The following is an 18,148-nucleotide window of genomic DNA, read 5'->3' as shown; positions in this document are numbered from 1 at the left end:
TTGCACATGTCTATTCCCAAAGCTGAGGAATTTTCTATGGGGAGATAGCTATGGAGCTACTATGGCACACAGCCACTATGTGAGGATATAGTATATCCCTGTGTCTCTGTACCAAACTTTCCTGTTCCATTGCATTTTACAATATCTCTTGGGATACATTTGGCATGTAGTACAAAGGAGACTGTGTTGTGTTTCCCATTTCAGCTCATGCTTACGTCTTTGTCAGTGTTCTCCCATCATTTTTGTTTGTTTTTGTTTGTTTTGTTTGGTTTTGTTTGTTTTATTTGTTTTGTTGTTGAGGTCAGTTTCATTTGTTTGTTTGTTTGTTTGTTTTGACTGCTTCATTTCTCTACTCATAAGGGCAGGTCAGCAAAGTCCCTGATCAGCACACCATTGTGTCACTGCATGTCACTGCTGTCTATTCCACTGGTGTTTCCATTCCCAAAGCAGCATTTCTGCTTGCCCTTCTCTCTGGGGAGGGCAGCAGCTCTCTCAGTTGTCAGGTACCATCAGTTCTCCACAACCCATCAGCACATACTCTGCAATCTTCTGCAATTCATTTCAAGTGACGCCTCTTGCCTTCAGCCAGATAATATTCCTCAGTGACTTCTGGAACAGAATCTAGGATCTCTACCGTCTGTCTTCTATCTTTTGTGTTCTCTCCTGTTATTTTGTACTGTTCCCAAGATCTGCAGTCCCCAGGGGTCCTCACTGTGGTGAGCACCCCAGAGGCCCCCACAGTGCGCCATGACAAGTACGAGGGAATGATACTCAGACGCAGCATAAAAGAGTAAATAACAAAAGAAGTGGTAGTGCCAGTGCAAGCAGAAACATGTCACATGCTCCTAAGTCAAGTGATTTTCACAGTTACATGTTCCCCTCTATCTCTGGAGTTTCTCGAAACACATAAAAGATCTTTTCTTGCCTACTCAGCAACATTCAGTCATCAGGTGGCTCATTGCTGCTGGTCTTTGCCACAGCAGAAAATGCCTCCCTTGTATTGCCAAGATTGGCAATGTGCTGTGATGGTGGTCACCAGCACTGTGGCATATGGCAGTGGTGTATCTGGATTTGCATTAGTGCAGAGGCTAAACAAATGGCAGAGAGCAGTGCAGCACTGGCCAAGGATGACCGTGGGCTTTCATCTTGTTCTTCCCCAGCTTTGAGCAGCTGTGCATTAACATTGCAAATGAGCACCTTCAGCAGTTCTTTGTGCACCATGTCTTCAAGCTGGAGCAAGAGGAATACCTTGCAGAGCACATTGACTGGAACAACATTGACTTCACTGATAACCACCAGGCTCTGGAAGTCATTGCACTCAAGCCCATGAATATCATCTCCCTCATTGATGAAGAGAGCAGGTTCCCAAAGGTAAATTTCTGGTTTCACTTTTAATGCCTGGCTTTGCACACAGCTCACAGATAAGACTTGGGTTTAGACAAACAAAAGTGCAGAAATGGTTTTTAGATATATTTGGAGAGGAAATATCTTCTCCCCATAGATGTTTCTTTCAAATTAGCTCACTACACAACTGCTTCACTTTCTCCTGGAATGTGCTCTTCCTGGTGCCTTGCAGTTGAAACTCTTACAGCTGTTCCAGACAGAGAAGGAAGGAGTCTGGATCATTTTACAAGGGCTTCTTAGGAAATCTTTGAAATCATTTATTGTTTGAGTATTGTTCTGCTGTTGGTCTGGGCTGCAGCTTGCTCTTTCTTCCCCTTGCTGACAGACATAATTGAGCAATGTCACCATTGTGAGGAACTGAAGGGGACCTACAAGCCTGGCAGCTAACCTTGGTGCCAGGGGTCATAAACAGATCATTTAGAGCACCATCACAGGGCAGTTACAGAACAGTAAGTTGATCAGGCCCAGTCAGCAAGGGCCCTGCCTGACTAACCTGTTCCCCTTCCATGGCCAGGTGACCTGCTTAGTGCATGAGGGAAAGCCTGTGGCTGTAGTCTGCCATGATTCTGATTCTGTGAAATGTTATTCTGCAAAGGCCAGTCATCTCAAACAGAAGAGCAGAGATGAAAGTAGCATCTCAGACATCCCTGTAGAGCATTTTCATAGTCTGCAGAGCATGATGAGGCTGAACTGGAGTATTGGTGCAGGAATCACATGACAATGGAGGCTGTCCAGAAAAGCAAGCCCCTGCCTCAGCTCATTTGTAGTCCTCTGGGTAACTTTGAAAGGATCAAGTACAGGCAGACAGCTTTCCCCTTTCTTCCCTAAGAGGAGGGTGGTTCCGCACATCAAGAAAACACCTTTTCCATGATTCCCAGAGCACGTGAGTTCTGAGAGCACAGCCCCCACTGCTCTGGGTGCAGGTCAGTGCACAGAGCTCACATGGCCCACGAGGGGATGGCGTCATGATGGCACCCCTTGAAGAGAAGCACCCATCTGACTGCCTAGCCCCTGGAACTCATGGTCTGGGCATGCTGACTGGGGAGTGCAAGAAGAACTGTGTCTGCCCAGGAGAAGGAGGAGGCATCCCTTACAGCTTCCTGGGTAGGAGGGTGTGAGAAGGTTGGTGGGGGGCTTTGCTTGTGAGGTCCAAAGATCAGGTAAATTCTCAGCCTGGGGATGTTAGTAATGTTATGTGGACTTGTGTACAGCCCTAGAACACCAGGCCCTGTTCTTGATGGTGTGTTCTGTCATGATGCTTGAGCCAGGGGTCTGTGTAAAAGGGAAGATACTTTTGGTACTACCTTTCTCCAGATCTACTACACACATAAGGACAGAATTTGAGCTTTTGCTATCTCTAGGCACCACTTCCGTTTGTTTACTGAGCACAGGCCAGTGCTGGGGACAATCTGCTTAACCATCCTTTTTTACCTATATTTATTTCTAGGGCACAGATGCCACCATGCTTATCAAAATCAATTCCCTCCATGGTAAAAGTAAAGTTTACATCCCACCTAAGAATGTTCATGATACCAAGTTTGGCATCAATCACTTTGCTGGGGTTGTCTTTTACGAATCAAAAGGTGAGCCTATCTCTGCTGGATACAGAGGGTGAAGGGAAGGGCGTGACCTGCCCTGGATATGAGGCTCTCCAGGGTAGTGTTGATCTGAAGTTGATCAGGAGGTCAGAAGGATTACTCTAAACCAATCTGCAAGTTACTGTAAATTAAGTGGATTTTAAGTAGACAGAGTGGTGCTAGAGCCAGCAGGCTGCAGAGGTGACAGGTTAATTCTGTTTCCATCCTATAGATTTCCTGGAGAAAAATCGTGACACGCTGAGTGCTAATGTAATGCAGGTGGTCCATTCCTCCAAAAACAGATTCCTGAGAGAGATTTTCCAGGTGGAAACAACCCCACCTAGTCTGGGACGTGGGACCATTCGGCATCTTGGATCTGACCAGGTCTACAAGGTTAGTTTACTGGAACTGTCTTGCAGAAACAACTCGTTTCTCCTGCCTTCCATAAAGCTCTGGCTGTTCTTGATCTCCTCTTTCTTTTGTACTGTCTCTGCAACTCCCTTTCTCTTTCATTCAAATTGTTTCTGCCAAGGGGGCTGCAAGAAAAGTCAGGGTTTGGTGTTCATGCTGTAAACAAGTGCAATGTCAGCTCTGTCTCTCTCAGGTCTGCATCCCTGGACATCTGTGTAGCCATGCCTGCAGGTTGTTTCAGAACCACGAGTCATGATGCCTCCCCACTTATTGTCATCAACTGGACATCACTATGTGACCAAGTTCACAATGGGTCATTATCACAGAGTCCACTGTGCCTGTTGTGTCTGTGCCTAGTAAATATAAGGGTGTGAAGTGCAGCGGACTAGAAAACAGCATGGAGCACAGTTCAGGTTCTCTGTCCTGCTCCAACTTCCACATACCTTGATTTCTGAACATTTAGCTATGTAGTGTCACCACTATGTGAAGGTACTTTTGTTTATGCTTGTTTACATCTTTGAGTTTTCCTGTCAGAATACAGAACAATCAGCTTGCTATCTTACCTGTTACCTGTCTATTCTCCTGGCATCGCTTTCTGATCTTTTCCTTTCTCCCTCTGTCTTTGTCCCAGTGTGGCTTTCTGCTGTCCAGAACACCTGGCCACGGACAGGTAAACATCCTGGGGGAAAAGAATGTCAGAAGTGGTATAAGCAGCAACAGATAACTGGCTTAGCATCTCTTAAATGCTATGAATACCTCCAGATTAAATATCAGGTGTATTTACATTGCTTTAATGCTGTAATGGGTCTTGTCCCTATAAATAAGGCTGTGTTATTGAAAAAAAAAGTACAGCAGCATGTCAAGAAAGGAAATAGCAAATGTGGGCTCCCCCATGTCAAAATGCACAGAAATTAGCTGTTGATGTTCAAATAAATGGGATCACCATTGGGAAGAGGGCTACAGGAAAGAATAATGAATGATGTGCCAGAAAGCATTTTTTGTCCTGAGGTGTCAGAGTTCCTTTCCTGATACACCACAACAGAAAAGTCACCATTAACTCAACAACAAATTCTGCTTTAACAGTGTTGCATGTGTGAGATCATGAGGCCATCCCACAGATGGTACAGCCGAAAGGCCTCCAAGGTCTAAGAGTGAAAATCCCTTACAGCTAAAATATGTATAAGTTGTTATTATACCCACTTGGGGTGCTTGCTAACCCTAAGATGCATCGGAGCTCCAGTGAGACATTCCCAGGAGCTCTTTTCCAAAGACACGAATGATTGATCACTGGAGGGCAGCCTTGCCCTGTAGCTAAGGCAGAGGGTGGAAATCTGAGTATTCAAAAGGGCACTTTAGACATAAGAACAGCAGAATGAGGTACCCTAAAGATCACGGAAGTGAGGGGAGCCACTGGACTTTAAATTATTTACTTTGAAAAAATTCCAACAACCCTACAATGGACCAACCCCCCCAAACAAACTAACTAACTAACAAACCAGCTGTGTTGTGCTGCAATGATCAGCTCATTGCCTGTACGTAAAAGGCCAGTGGTGTCTTTTTGTTCCTTGGAATCTGTACTGTTGCCACTGTAATTTAATGTGCCCATACTGCGATGTAGAAACTTAGGCCTAATGAGATGATTTGTGTGAAGAAGACAGGTGGAACTGTGCTGTTAAGAGAGGCTGGGGAAGTCTGGAGTACCTCATACATTATATTACAGTAAAAGTTTGCCTTTTCCCTGCTCACTGTAGTATTGATGAACAAGGTGATCTGTCGTCCTAATCCCTAAGAAACAGGCTGTTCTGGATCGTTAGCATTCCTAGCTATGATGGCAGCAAAATATCTGGCCTGGAGTTTATTCCTGCTTTGGGAGTGGCTGTTTCTCACCATACTTTCAGGCACACTCCCAGGAATCACAGCTTGGCACCCAGGCCCAGCACTAAACACAGCCTTGGTTGGAAGAGAGAGCTGCATGTGGGCTCCTGTGGGTGGAATTACTTCTACCACAGCCACCCTTACTGCTAGAACTTAGTGCCCAAGTAGGTGAAAGCACTTAGTGGGGGGTTTCTTTACAAGAATAAACCCAAATTAATAAGATGCAGATGACCAATGTAGCTCCCATGTCGGAAAATATTTTTTTTCCCAGTAGTTGTGTGATACTGTTACGTTGTACAAAAATACAAAGGTTTATTAATTGGCCTCTGAGAGTGAATGATGTTGCAGTCATCATGTGCTTTCTCTTCCCAGGGCATGGATACCACCAAGCGGCTCTCAACACTGGGAGGACAGTTCAAGCAATCCCTGGAAAAACTAATGAAAATCCTTGAGCAGTGCCAGCCATACTTCATCCGCTGCATCAAACCAAATGACTACAAGAAACCACTGGTAATGTTCTGACAATATGAAGTCTTGGGAGGATACAGCATTGTTAATTTACAAAAGCCTCTCAAAAAAGCACCACAGAGTAATGGATAGCAAAAAAGCACACAGGTATATTCCTGAGTAGAGTTATAGACACCTTTTCAGTAAAGATAAAGACAAAACTGAAAAGTCTGTAGCCCCTCAACACAGGAACAAACGAAAAACATTAGGATCAACAATGATGATACTTTGAAACAGCCTGAGAGAGAATAGGAGAGCTGTTGGAGTTTGTGAGAGGCGTGGTTTGGCTTAATCTGACGTACCAGGAGTCAGTTTGTCATTAGGACGCGTGGCTGGAACTCAGGGGACTTCAACCTGGTCCTACTCCAAAACCTTGTATGGTGTTGGTCAAGTGATTTAAAAATTTTTGAAGCACTGCATGTGGTTTAGTAAGCCAATTTTTAATCTCAGATAAGATTAAACAATAATAATAAGAAAAGAGCAGCATGCCTACTGTGCTTTGCATGGTATGCCCAAAGGCCTAAGTTGCTAATGCAGCTATTCACACTGGCAAAACTGTATGATCAATTCACTGTTCATCTGAAATTGCAGTTCTAGAATGAAAAATGGTAACTTGACTGAAGTTAACAGACTGTTTCTACTGCTGACATACACAAAATTGAAGACCCTTTGGTGTGACTTGTTTATGCTTGTAATGAATTAATTTAGTGCACTGAAGAAAAACCACAATTTTAAAAATCACAGTAAGCCATTTTTCAGGCCCTCTGAGGCTTGGGGTTAATAGACACGTTCTGAGGGATACTGCACATGTTCAGTGCTGAGTCTCCTCCTCTGCTTTCCCTTTCAGTTGTTTGATCGGGAACTATGTATCAAACAGCTGCGATATTCAGGGATGATGGAGACCATTCAGATCAGGAAAGCTGGCTACCCAATTCGCTACAGCTTTGAGGAGTTCTTTGAGAGATACAGAGTTCTTCTGCCATGGTCTCTTCGACAACAGGTATGTAAGCAAAAACATGGGTTAAGGCTAATCTAGCTTTTCCTTATGAGACTTTAGTCTTTCCCACAGTAGAACGTTCTTGAATTACTGCTGGCAGAGTTGAGAGCTGTCAGCACAGATGTCATCACAGGAACTGTTATCACAGTAATTTATAGCTAAATAGTTAAATACTCCCTTCAACCTTAGCTGAAAATGCAGAGTTGCTTTGAGGCCCAGCTGTCCTTGGCCTGCTCCACGCAGACATCCCAGGCAGGATAACGTCCCTATTCCCATTGCCTTTAGATGGTTTTTATCTGTGATCACACATTTCTCAGGTCTCTGACATCCTCCTCACACCTGGACTCTGGAGTGTTTGGTCATGCAATCACATTCCTCTCTTCCTGACCATTTGAGCTGAACCACTTTCATTCATTGTACTGTCAGGCCAGAGGTCCGCAAGACCTCATCTCTTTCTATTCTTCACCCTTTGGAATGCAGGGCACTAGATCCTTGCATAGTTCAGCTGCTGTGTTTCACAGCCAAGCCCTAACATCATGATGCTTTTGCACATCAGCTGAAGAACGATATTCGACAGAGCTGCATCAGCATCTCCGAAGCAGTGCTGGGCAAGGGTGAAGGCTGGCAAGTTGGAAGGACCAAGATTTTCCTTAAAGTAAGTAAAAAGGACAGTTTATTGTCTTTTCTCTTGAAAAACTGGATGCTTCAGAGTATAGCCTGGCCTGCTTGTGCAAGAGTGACGATCAAGGAGACTGGGTTGTCCTACAAACTCTCTCTCGAATCTGAGGGTGGATCTTTGTTCCTGAAAGCCAAATAATTCAATGGAGAGGGTATGGTGTAGGAGAGGGTAATCCCGTTACTTCGCTACAGTGTTGCAGCTGAAACAGCACAGTGCAATGTATTGGAGCATAAAAAAGAACAGGATACCACCAGTGCACTGTTGCAGAGGACCACCTTGCCTGTAGCATACCCAGAGCTGAAAACAGTCTGGCTGCAGGCAGATTCTTGCTTGTTTATGGCTATAGCTAGACCCAGTCTGGTTAGGCGGTGTGCACTCTTCCTACTGCAGTCCTATAAATGCATTTCAGTCACATTATGCAACATCATGCTGATTTGGGGTCTCTTTGAGATCATGTGTCCCATTTCCAGAGGTGTGTCTGCTAAGCTGGCATATCCACACTTTCTTTTAACAGGATCATCATGACACTGTATTGGAGCTGCAACGCCAAAATATACTCACAGATAAGGTTCTTCTTATCCAGAAGGTGATGAGAGGATTGAAGGACAGGTCAGTGATCTTACAGAAGGGAATTTGCTTTTTTTTTTTTTTTGAAGTAGTTAGTCTTTGTGGTGCAGCTCAACACACTTGGTGCAGCATTTCCGAGTATGAAAGGCATCAGTCTGTACCTACCACCGGCCCTAAATTTCATGCTCATCACGTAACAACGCAGAGTGTACCTATGCAGATGTTGGACAAAGATTTGTTTTGGCTCAGTTTTGTTATTTTCATGATGTTTTTCAAAATGCAGGGCTGTAGCATGTATGAAAAGGAAGGTTTGAAAGGAGGACTTGCTCTTAACAGTTTTAGTAAACAGTAGACATCTGAAAAGCAGGGAATCCCCATGAAATTTGTGCCCTTCTCAAAGCTACAAGAATTCTCTTATTTAATTTAGGATGCTTCTTTGATACAAGACGTTGATAAGAATCTGACAGAAACTAACTAGTCCTCCTCTTTGCCAGAGACGCCTAATTCTTGCATTGTGTCTGGTTTAGTTTGAACTATCTTCAGAAGTGAAATTTAGTCGCTGTCAAGTAAATGTTTGTCCTCAATAAATGCTTTACATCATGATTTGTACTCATGGATCTTGTATCCCCTTAATCAGAACCATGATATAGGACTGAGTCTTGGTTTGGTTTAGAAATACTCTTGACCATAGTGAAAGAAGAACTAAAAAATATGACACAAATGCCCCAAAACTTCCCTCTTTTATTTCAGACTCTGCCTGCTATCCAACAGAGCATCCAAACCAAGAGCCTCACCTTGTTTATACTTTTAACCCATCAGAGCTATGTGCTGCTTTTCCAGCTGCAGTGTGACAGTTTGTACCGTGGGAGGTTCATCTTGCTCAGATGGGCTCCTTGTCCTGGCAGCAAAACACTGGGGAGAAAGAGGGTACTAAATGGGAAGTTAACTTGTCCAGTCTTGATGTGAAGGGTTTTCAGCTCTTACAGAGCACCCTGACCACAACAATTAATTTGGTCTGTAGTTGCTACGAGTATTTTTGCAGCAAACAAGGCTGACATCAGACTGTGGACATGCCACAAAAGGGAAAAAAAAGCCACCTTATTCTTACTACTGTCATAAGAAGCAACAGAGATAACCTACTGTTTGTCACCTCACGTGTCTGTCTGCTTAGGAAGCAGTTCCTGAAACAGAGGAAGTCTGCTGTAGCCATTCAGTCAGCCTGGAGAGGCTACTGCTGCCGGAAGGAATTCAGAACGGTAAGATGAAGGTGCATCAATGAATATATATTTGTGTGTGTGTGTGTTTATATATTGTGCCCTGCCAGACTGAGTGGAGTATTAGGAATTAAGATATTCTCAACTGAAGGGACAACAGACAAGATGACAGGGTGTAAAGGAGGGTGTAAAGTCCAAGGAGGGCTCTGGGACCTCTCAGGGCTTGCTGAACCTGTGACATTTCTGCTTTTTGGTGAAATAGGAACCCAACTTCATCAGGCCTGGCTCCAGAGACCTGGCATATAAGTGGTACCACATTTTTTATAGTCAGAAACACCCTTTGTGCATTATCACCATCCTATGAGCAAAGCATCTTCCACAACTGCTGCAGGAAAACTGAGAATTACCAGAAAAGTCTTGTAATTATTAAATATATATATATACATATATATATATATATATATATATATATATATATATATATAATAATAATATTAAAATATAAAAAGAACTAAAAATATTTAAAATTTTGCCAGGGGAAGTTCAGATTCAGATTAGATATAAAGAAGAATTTTTTCACTGAAAGAGTGGTCAGGCACTGAAATAAGCTGCCCAGAGTGGTGGTGGAGTCACCACCTTGGGACATGTTGAAGAGGCATCTTAATGTGGCTCCTGTGGCTATGGTTTAGGGGTAGTTATGGTGGTGCTGGGTTGACAACTGGACTAGAAAATTTTGAAGGTCTCTTCCAACCTTGATGATTCTGTGTGATTCTGTGTGAAAAATATTGGCTATCTTCTAGAGATGGTGCATTTTCTGGGTGAGGAAAACTGAGGGCACTCACAGATTGTGTATTTGTGTGGCAGGGATGATGATGATGATGATGATGATGATGATGATGATTATATCCCATACAACCCATTTGAGATGGGCAGGAGGAGAAACTGCCAGTTTCAGTCAGAAACATTCTTTATTCTGCATCAGTGATGCAATTCCTATCTGATCGTTTGTTCATTTGTTTCCATTCACTTGGCTTCATTTCTGCTTTGTTCCTTCTCTTGTTGTAATCCCAGGCTACCATTGTCACTTTCTGGAGCCACTCCCTACAACGGATCCCCCAAATAACTCTGTATACTAGTTTTGAAGGCCTATTACTGGTAGAAAAAAAAAAAAGAATCATAAAGGGTAATATAATATTAGACACTTCCAGTGTCTTTATCCAGTTACCGAATTGTCTTCTACTCATCCCATCTTACATCCCAAGCCATCTCGATGGTTTGGAACCATAATGACTTCTCCTTTCTGCACCACCCGCAGGTGCTGCTGGGCTTTGGGCGCCTGCAGGCCCTGTACCGCAGCCGGCAGCTGGCCCAGCAGTACGAGGCCACCCGGGCGGCGATCATCAGGTTCCAGGCCATGTGCCGCGGTTACCTGGTGCGCCAGAAGGTGGCAGAGCAGAAGAAAGCTGTGCGTGTCATACAGGCATATGCAAGGGGCATGCTCGCTCGCCAAACCTACCAGAGGATAAAGGCGGAGGTAATGCTCACAGATACCTTGTGAACATATTGTTTCCATGAAATTCCAATCGAGATTTTATCACCAGGAAGTGTTGTCTTAACACAGCATTGGGTGTGGATATTCATTTTGGGGTATTTTATTTTAAGCTCTTGCCACGTACAAAACCAGAGTGTTAAGCGGACTGATCTTGTTTGCATTTGCTTTATGTGATCATTATCATGGATCAAAACTTCACTGACACAGCTGACAGAGGGAGGAAAGATCTGTGTATATCAGCCAGTCCTGCAAGGGGAGATCAATTTCTACAGCAGGATCTGATAATGGCACTCAGGGATCCATTCAGAAGGGAATCCCAACACAGTGTGTCTTGGTAGGTGCTACCAGCCCTTGGCAGTCCATAGCACATGAGAGGCCTCTCCCCGATTTCCTTTCTACTAATGCTCTACAAACAGGACAAAGCCAGTTTGCAGATTTCTGCCTGTGGCCTGTTCCCTAAAATGCCAAATCTTGAACTAAGCCCATGTGGGGACAAAGTCCTGGTGTGGACAGTTTGTTAAAGGCAGAAGGGAGTTGGCTCAGCAGGTGTGCAAACAGTCACAAAATAGTCCTGTTGTCCACAGAATAAGCTGGAAGCCAGGAATATCCACTTGAAAGAAGAGAAACATCTCATCCAAGCCTTGGGACCACTGAAAGCAGGGGAAGACGCTGTGAGATTACAAAAGGTTGGTATGCTGGTGGAGGAACCCTGGCCAGGATTACCCAGCTTACACCTGAGGATTTGCTCAAACCTCTGAGCACTGCAGTATTTAAAGAAAGAGAAGACATAGTTGTAACCCCCTTTGTAATGATGCTTTGAAAATATAACAAGGCAAACACATGCACATTTCTGACTGCAGCAAAAGCTGGCACTTTAGCCAAATATGCCCAGTGCTATTACAAGTCTCCTGAAACAAAACATTTTAAAATTTTAAATATTGTGGGGTTTTCTGCTGTTAGAAATTCTGTGTTTTTTTCCTGTATTATCTCTTGTTGATTAAATTCTTGAATAATTCTACATCATTATCAATAGGCCAACAGTCCATAAAGACAGCTGTAAGAGCAGGGCCCTGCTGCTGCTGATGTGCCAGATCTTTGTCACTGACACGAACAACATTTGACTTCCTGTTTCAACACTGCACTGGCAGGGCTGGACCTCACAGTCACACATCTTTGTAAAAGCCTTTCATCTTCATAACCCTTCACTCTAGCAGAATAATGTTCATGTTCAAGTCATGCCTATTTCTGTGTTTAAAGGAACACCTGCCAGCTCAGGAGAGAGAGGAGGCAGAAGCACGCCAAAGCAGGAATGTGCTTGCCAATAAACCAACAAATCATGATGTTATCAGCGACCAAGAAATGGTGGACAAAATTTTTGGGTTTTTACCTTCTATGATCGGAGGCCAAGAAGGACAGGCTCCTCTGGGTTTTGAGGTATGGAGCTGCAGACTGGTAATGGGTCATGCTTATCCCTTGTGTAAGCCCATTGACTGTTGGAATTCCATCAGTGGTCAGTTTGGTTTAATGAACTTCTGTGCAGTGAAGAAGTCCCCCAAATTAGTCATCCATGGATGACTAAGGCATCTCTTGCAGAGGTGAGGTTTTGGTCACATGCAATTTAGGGACTATATAGCTTCAAATTACGCATTTGTTTCTTTGGCCCAGCCAAACTGTGCCACCCTCTGCATTGTGGCAGCAACCTCATCCTCTGCTGACAGTGCTCTCAGTGATTTTCTGTCTGAAACAAGATGACCCAAGTTATACCATATTCTTGAAAGCAAAATTTGGGATATACTTGTCCTGATAGCTGTGGAGGTTGGAATTTTGTAGGAAGAGGTGGGCAGAATAGAATGGTAGAGATAAGTACAGGATGTGAACAGTAACACCTGGATTTTTCATCAGCATTATTCTTGCTGAGGACCAAGACAGGAGGACCATATGGAATGGATGCATCTCAGAAGGACAAGCTCTGAGTCCAAATGATTTGCTGGTAGCAGCTGTAAATGGCTTTGGGGTTAGTTGGAAAGGCAAATTCTGGAAGACCTATGGCCAAGGGGGAAAAAAAGCAAAACTAAACATAAGAATATCAGAGTTCAGCAAAAGAAAATATGCTTTTTCCTCACGTTCTGCACAGGACCTGGAAACAAAGCCTAACAAGCTGGAGGAAGTGGACCTGGACATGGTTCCCATGAGTTTGGAGCTAGAAGAGGAAGCACATGGTTTGGAAGAGTACACCTTCCCCAAGTTTGCAGCTACTTATTTCCAGGGGTCTTCTACACATACACATATCCGGAGACAGCTGCGGCACCCACTGCTCTACCATGAAGACAAGGACAATGTCCTGGTATCTTGCTCCTTGTTCATGCTGAACCTGCTCTCTCCACAGCCCTTGCTTTATAGGTCCCCTCCTTCCTGGCTCCTGGTTCTGGCACAGCCCTGGGAAACAGAGACTCCAGAGCCAAGGAGATAGTCCTGAGCCCTTATATTGAAAGCAGCAGTTCCCATCAGCATTTTTTGCCATTTTGCTGCCAGGCACTTCACACAAACACTGGTCACCTTTGTTCTTACCCAAAGAAGGAACTCAGAGGTGTGTTTTGACTCCTCCAGACACCCTTTGGGGACAAAAACGAACTGGAAAGAAGCAGCATGAAAGCTTATCCATATCTTCGCTCTTGTTAGGGTTCCTGGTCTGTGAGATAGGACAGAAGGGGGAGCACCAGGCCTCCAATATCCTGTTGAATCAGAGGGGGATTGAGGAGGGTGTTTTCCTTGATTCTAAGCAGCCTGGCAGAATGGGGGACCCTATCGAGAACTTTGCTATTACTTGGCTTTCTAGTTCTGGGCATGAAGGGTCCTGGCAGACTCCACTCTACTCCACTGCTTATCTGTCCAGGTCAGCAAATGTAGAGTGCAGTTCAGCCAAGGTTTCTCCACCTCCAAGGTGCCAGTAAAAGGCATGGTGAGGGTTCAGCAATCACAGAGGAAATCTGACCTTCCCACCAGAGCTGTTCCCTCTTCCTTCAGCAGGAAAGTGTTGTGTGTTGCTGTCTTATTGTTTGGTATGAAACTAAACTCTTCGTGTAGGTAGCCAGAGGAAATGGGAATTTCAACAATTTGAACTGGGTAAAGGAAGAAAATGCTTTTAATCTAAACAGGCAGAAATGGCATGGAGCCATTGGTCCTGTTGGCACTGTCTGACTGTGCTTTCTGCTACTATAGGCTTCTCTAGCTGTGTGGGTGATCATCCTGAGGTTCATGGGGGACCTGCCAGAGCCACAAATGTTTGCCAAGAGTTCCACCACCAAGAGCAGTTCCGTGATGACACAGATATATGACACACTTGGCAGGAAAAACCAGGTCCAGATGAGGAATGACAGCCCAAATATGGTGAGACAAGCAGGCTATGTTTCTGTTTTCATTTGCTTTCCTTGGTTTCTCTGCTGCTCTACCAAGAGGGAGACAAGTAAAGGAACTTTTTCATGCTACCGTATTTGAAATGCTGGAAGTGCAAAAGGGCACCAGTCAGTCCTGGCAGGACACTCAGCTCCTTCTGGCAGGAGAGGAAAAAACAAAACCATCTTCACTTGAGTATCTTTCTGTCCTTAATGGATCATTCTTGCTGTGCATTAAACTGATTTCCTATAATGATAATGTGTATTGCAGAGAGAAGGCAGAAGGGATAACAAGATTTCCAAGGGGATTTCATCCCTGAAACTGAAACGGTCATCCAAACTGACAGGGAAGGTAAGAGGTGGAAATAAATTGCTTCCCTTTCTTCTTGCCTGAAACCCTGTCTTCACCTTCTGACAGATGTTACGTGAGCAACCTCCCAGCTGAGAACTTGTTCCCCTGCCAAGCCAGTGCAGCCCTTTGTGGGATACCTGGTGCAGTGCTCTTTGGAAACGATCCCCATGTGCATTGATGTCATCTGTTCTGTGGCAGAGAACACAGGGAGAGATTTATTACTGAGAACTCTTGGCATTATGGAACAGCTTGCCCAGAGGCCTGAACAGACTGAGAACCATGTGCTTAGGGCTATACTGGACAGTACAAGAAAGTTCTCCTAGCCAGAGATAGTGCTGTAACAGCACATTTAATGAGTTACCTTGAGAAGGAAGGGGGCAATATGGCCTGATTCTCCTGCACTGAGCAGGGAGAGGTTTAGCCAGAAAGACAGACAAGGAGTGTCTCTCATTTATGGGAGAGGTGCCTGGCAAGAGGGGAGATGTCTAGAGCACTCTGGGGTTCTGCTCTGTTTCTTTCAGGTGACAGATCAGCTACGAAGTGGAGAAGAGGCTTTCCAAGAGGACATCTCGATCTCTCAGAGACCTATGTCCAACCTAGAAAAAGTACACTTCATTATTGGCAATGCAATTCTGCGTCCTGCCATCAGGTAGGAAATTTGTACCTCCTTCCTAGGGCCAGGTGCCCATTACATCAAGGAAATCCAGCATCCTTTCTCCACAGTCCTGGAGAATGACTGCCTTACTGCCTTGTCTGGTATTTTCATGTTGCAGTTTAGGCTAGCTGCCTCCATGTATGGCTTTCTGAATACCCCACAGGTATGGAAAAGGGCAGAGCTCAGGGCTGTGACTCAAAAACACTTGAAGGTGGAGCACTGCCCTAGAATGAGGGAGAGGAGTCTCTCAGAGGAGTAAGAAATGTGGAGTAAATGTATACTAGGTGGATGAAAGGTTTCCCAATAGCGTCTTTTTGAACATTCAAGCAATGTCCCCACATCGAAGATGGTCGAAGGTCTGGATTGCTGAGTGTGTCAGACACTAAGGAGAAATCCTGACCACAAACAGTGTGAGGCTGGACCTTAGGCCAAGCATGGTGTGAGGATAAGGCAGGAGCTTGTTGATTCTGACCTGACCTCATGAATCCTCTCCTTTGCTTTATCCTAAGAACTTTTCTGTAATAAAGCCCATAGACACAGGCCGTGCCTTGACCTCAGTCATGGGCTGCATTCCTCTCTCCACAGTCACTTTGTTTCAGTCAAGACACTCCCTAAAGCAGATTCTCAGCTGGCAAAAATTGCATTCAATCCATATATCATAACAGCCACAGGCTAAGTATCTGTATCTTCAGTTTGTGTTTCATCAAATATCTTATCAGGGAACAAAAACTCCAGCCTAAGTCCCCTCTGTGGTGCTTTGCGGGTGCTAGCCTAGCTAATGTGGTTGAACCTAGCTCAGATCTACTTTATCATGCTGCAATCCTGCCAAGCATGCAGAAACATAGCCAAAGGCAGTTCAGACAGTGAATTATCTTTTGCTCTCACATGTTTCCTTTCAGAGATGAGATTTATTGCCAGATTTGCAAACAACTCACTGAAAACAGCAACAGGAGCAGCTATGCTCGTGGCTGGATCCTTCTGTCACTTTGCCTTGGCTGCTTTCCTCCTTCAGACACGTTTGTGAAGGTACACTGCTAACCTTTCCTACAGCAGCTCACATGCCTCAGCTGAGCTGGTGCCTTGTGTATTTTGATGTTTTGACACTGACAGCTACATAAAATGTTAGGCTTCCAGGGCAGCTGGTGCTGTGATTTCAGAAGAAACTTTCTCATCTCATATGCTTATCTGGGAATTTTAAGAAATTAGTGCTGCATTCACATTTAATTTTTTACATTACACATCATAGAGTCTGGATTCTGTTGTTCATCATAGCTCTCAGATCTGTGATCTGCAAGGGATCTGGCAAATTTTAACCTCTCCAATTCTGCCTTTCCAGCTAAAGACAACCAAAAGGTGTCTCCAGTTACAACCTTAGTGATTAAATATATTCAGGAGACCAATATAAAATCACACCCTCAAGTTTTATCAGTCTTTACCCCATATCTCTAAACCCTAAAAAGTCCAGTAGATATTTGGCCTTTAAAATTATTTATTAATTTCCAAGTTTAAATGGATGATAAATCCACTTCACCACAGGATAAAAACTCAGCCTGTGGCTCCAACTTGACATCAGGCTTCCTCCTAGATCTGAGAAGCAAACAGGATCCATGGACGTGCATGAAACTTCAGCCTTGCTTTACTAGCACCCCAGTTCAAATGACAAATATCAAATAGATATTCATAAATGCTGCTAAATGGACACTACTTGGAACAAACCAGTCACAAGCCATAGGCATATTTTGACACCAGTCTTCATCCAAAGACATGGAACCATGCAGAATTAATGAAAGACATGACCATACCCTACCTCTAGGAATATTCTTAATCATTAAAATAACCAGGTGAATGACCCATGCTTGCACTAAATACAGACACAAAAATACAAGTCTGTGTCATCAAAGAGCCATACAGACTCCAAAAGCTCAGTTTATCCCATTCATCTCTTCAAATGTCCAATCTTAATCATGGACTTCAGTTGATATTGCCGGAGAACCTGGTAAAACTAAAAGTACTGATTATCATTAGACCTAATCTGCCATGAGCCCTCTTCCCAGCTCTTCCATTCGTACAGCATGTCATAAGACTTCAGGCTCTTGGGTGGAAAACACTAACTCTTGCTCTAACCTAACCGTAAGAGTAAAGTCTCCACTACTCATGTAGTTAAACATGGTGGATAGACTGACACAGGTCTTCTCTCCCTTTGGACTGAAAGTTCTGAAGAATGAGTGAAAACTAAGTGTCTCAAGCCTCCTTTTTGAAGACGTTAATTCCAGCCCTAATCTTTAATATTTTCTGGTGAACTGAAAGCTAATGGATCACTCTAATCTAGTGTTTCAGTTGCAGAAGGTTTTAATGTTTTCTGTGGATTAATGTTTCCTAACTCCTTCTCCTGCTTGGTGCATGCAGTACCTGTTGAATTTCATCCACCACGGGCCCACAGGCTACGCTCCATACTGTGCTGAGCGTCTGAGACGCACCTACAGCAATGGGCCCCGGACTGAACCTCCCAGCTGGCTGGAACTTCAGGTAGCAACTCCCTTTTGCCTTAATTATATTGATCTGAGACATTTTATACTGGTTTTTGTAAGTTATACTACATTCACTAACCTGTAATAGCAGGCGTTCCTAAATCCAACCATGGAAATCAATTGCACAAGGGGACTGAAGACCAGCCACCTTGGTCTGGGCAGTTTCTTGGATACACCTCTTCTGGCTACTCAGTTACCCTAAATGCAGAAGAGTATGTAAGCAGCAGCAGATGATCTGCAGGGAGATACCTCCATTCACTCAGGAACTACTGGCCAGAAACAACCTCCTGAGAAAAGCTCTTACTGTCACTTTTGGAAAGAACTGAGCAAAGCTTATGCTTTTAAAATGAAAGGAAGAAGGGAGTATGATGGTGCTATATTGTCCTCTACTTCCTTTAAATGTCACCCTAGTAATTAAAAATCACATCCCTCCCTTTC

The 18,148-nt window shown here is 44.1% G+C and overlaps 1 protein-coding gene across 1 annotated transcript in view; it reads left to right on the top strand.

Annotated features, from left to right (window-relative positions):
* Positions 1-18,148, top strand: part of MYO7B (myosin VIIB) — a 47,814-nt gene that overhangs the window by 10,787 nt on the left and 18,879 nt on the right. Inside the window, exons 13-29 of the mRNA XM_066193836.1 lie at positions 1,161-1,371; positions 2,852-2,987; positions 3,214-3,374; positions 5,640-5,777; positions 6,622-6,774; positions 7,328-7,426; positions 7,965-8,059; positions 9,189-9,273; positions 10,547-10,765; positions 11,368-11,454; positions 12,041-12,217; positions 12,918-13,127; positions 14,003-14,170; positions 14,447-14,527; positions 15,049-15,176; positions 16,082-16,208; positions 17,589-17,708. Of these exons, the coding sequence (XP_066049933.1) occupies positions 1,161-1,371; positions 2,852-2,987; positions 3,214-3,374; positions 5,640-5,777; positions 6,622-6,774; positions 7,328-7,426; positions 7,965-8,059; positions 9,189-9,273; positions 10,547-10,765; positions 11,368-11,454; positions 12,041-12,217; positions 12,918-13,127; positions 14,003-14,170; positions 14,447-14,527; positions 15,049-15,176; positions 16,082-16,208; positions 17,589-17,708 (2,395 nt within the window). The remainder of the gene's footprint in view (positions 1-1,160; positions 1,372-2,851; positions 2,988-3,213; positions 3,375-5,639; positions 5,778-6,621; positions 6,775-7,327; positions 7,427-7,964; positions 8,060-9,188; positions 9,274-10,546; positions 10,766-11,367; positions 11,455-12,040; positions 12,218-12,917; positions 13,128-14,002; positions 14,171-14,446; positions 14,528-15,048; positions 15,177-16,081; positions 16,209-17,588; positions 17,709-18,148) is intronic.

This window comes from Chamaea fasciata, unplaced genomic scaffold, assembly GCF_029207755.1.
Source record: "Chamaea fasciata isolate MVZ Bird 193981 ecotype frontalis unplaced genomic scaffold, bChaFas1.0.hap1 SCAF_11, whole genome shotgun sequence".
Lineage (NCBI taxonomy): Eukaryota > Metazoa > Chordata > Aves > Passeriformes > Sylviidae > Chamaea > Chamaea fasciata.
This window is presented reverse-complemented; position numbering and strand designations above follow the sequence as displayed.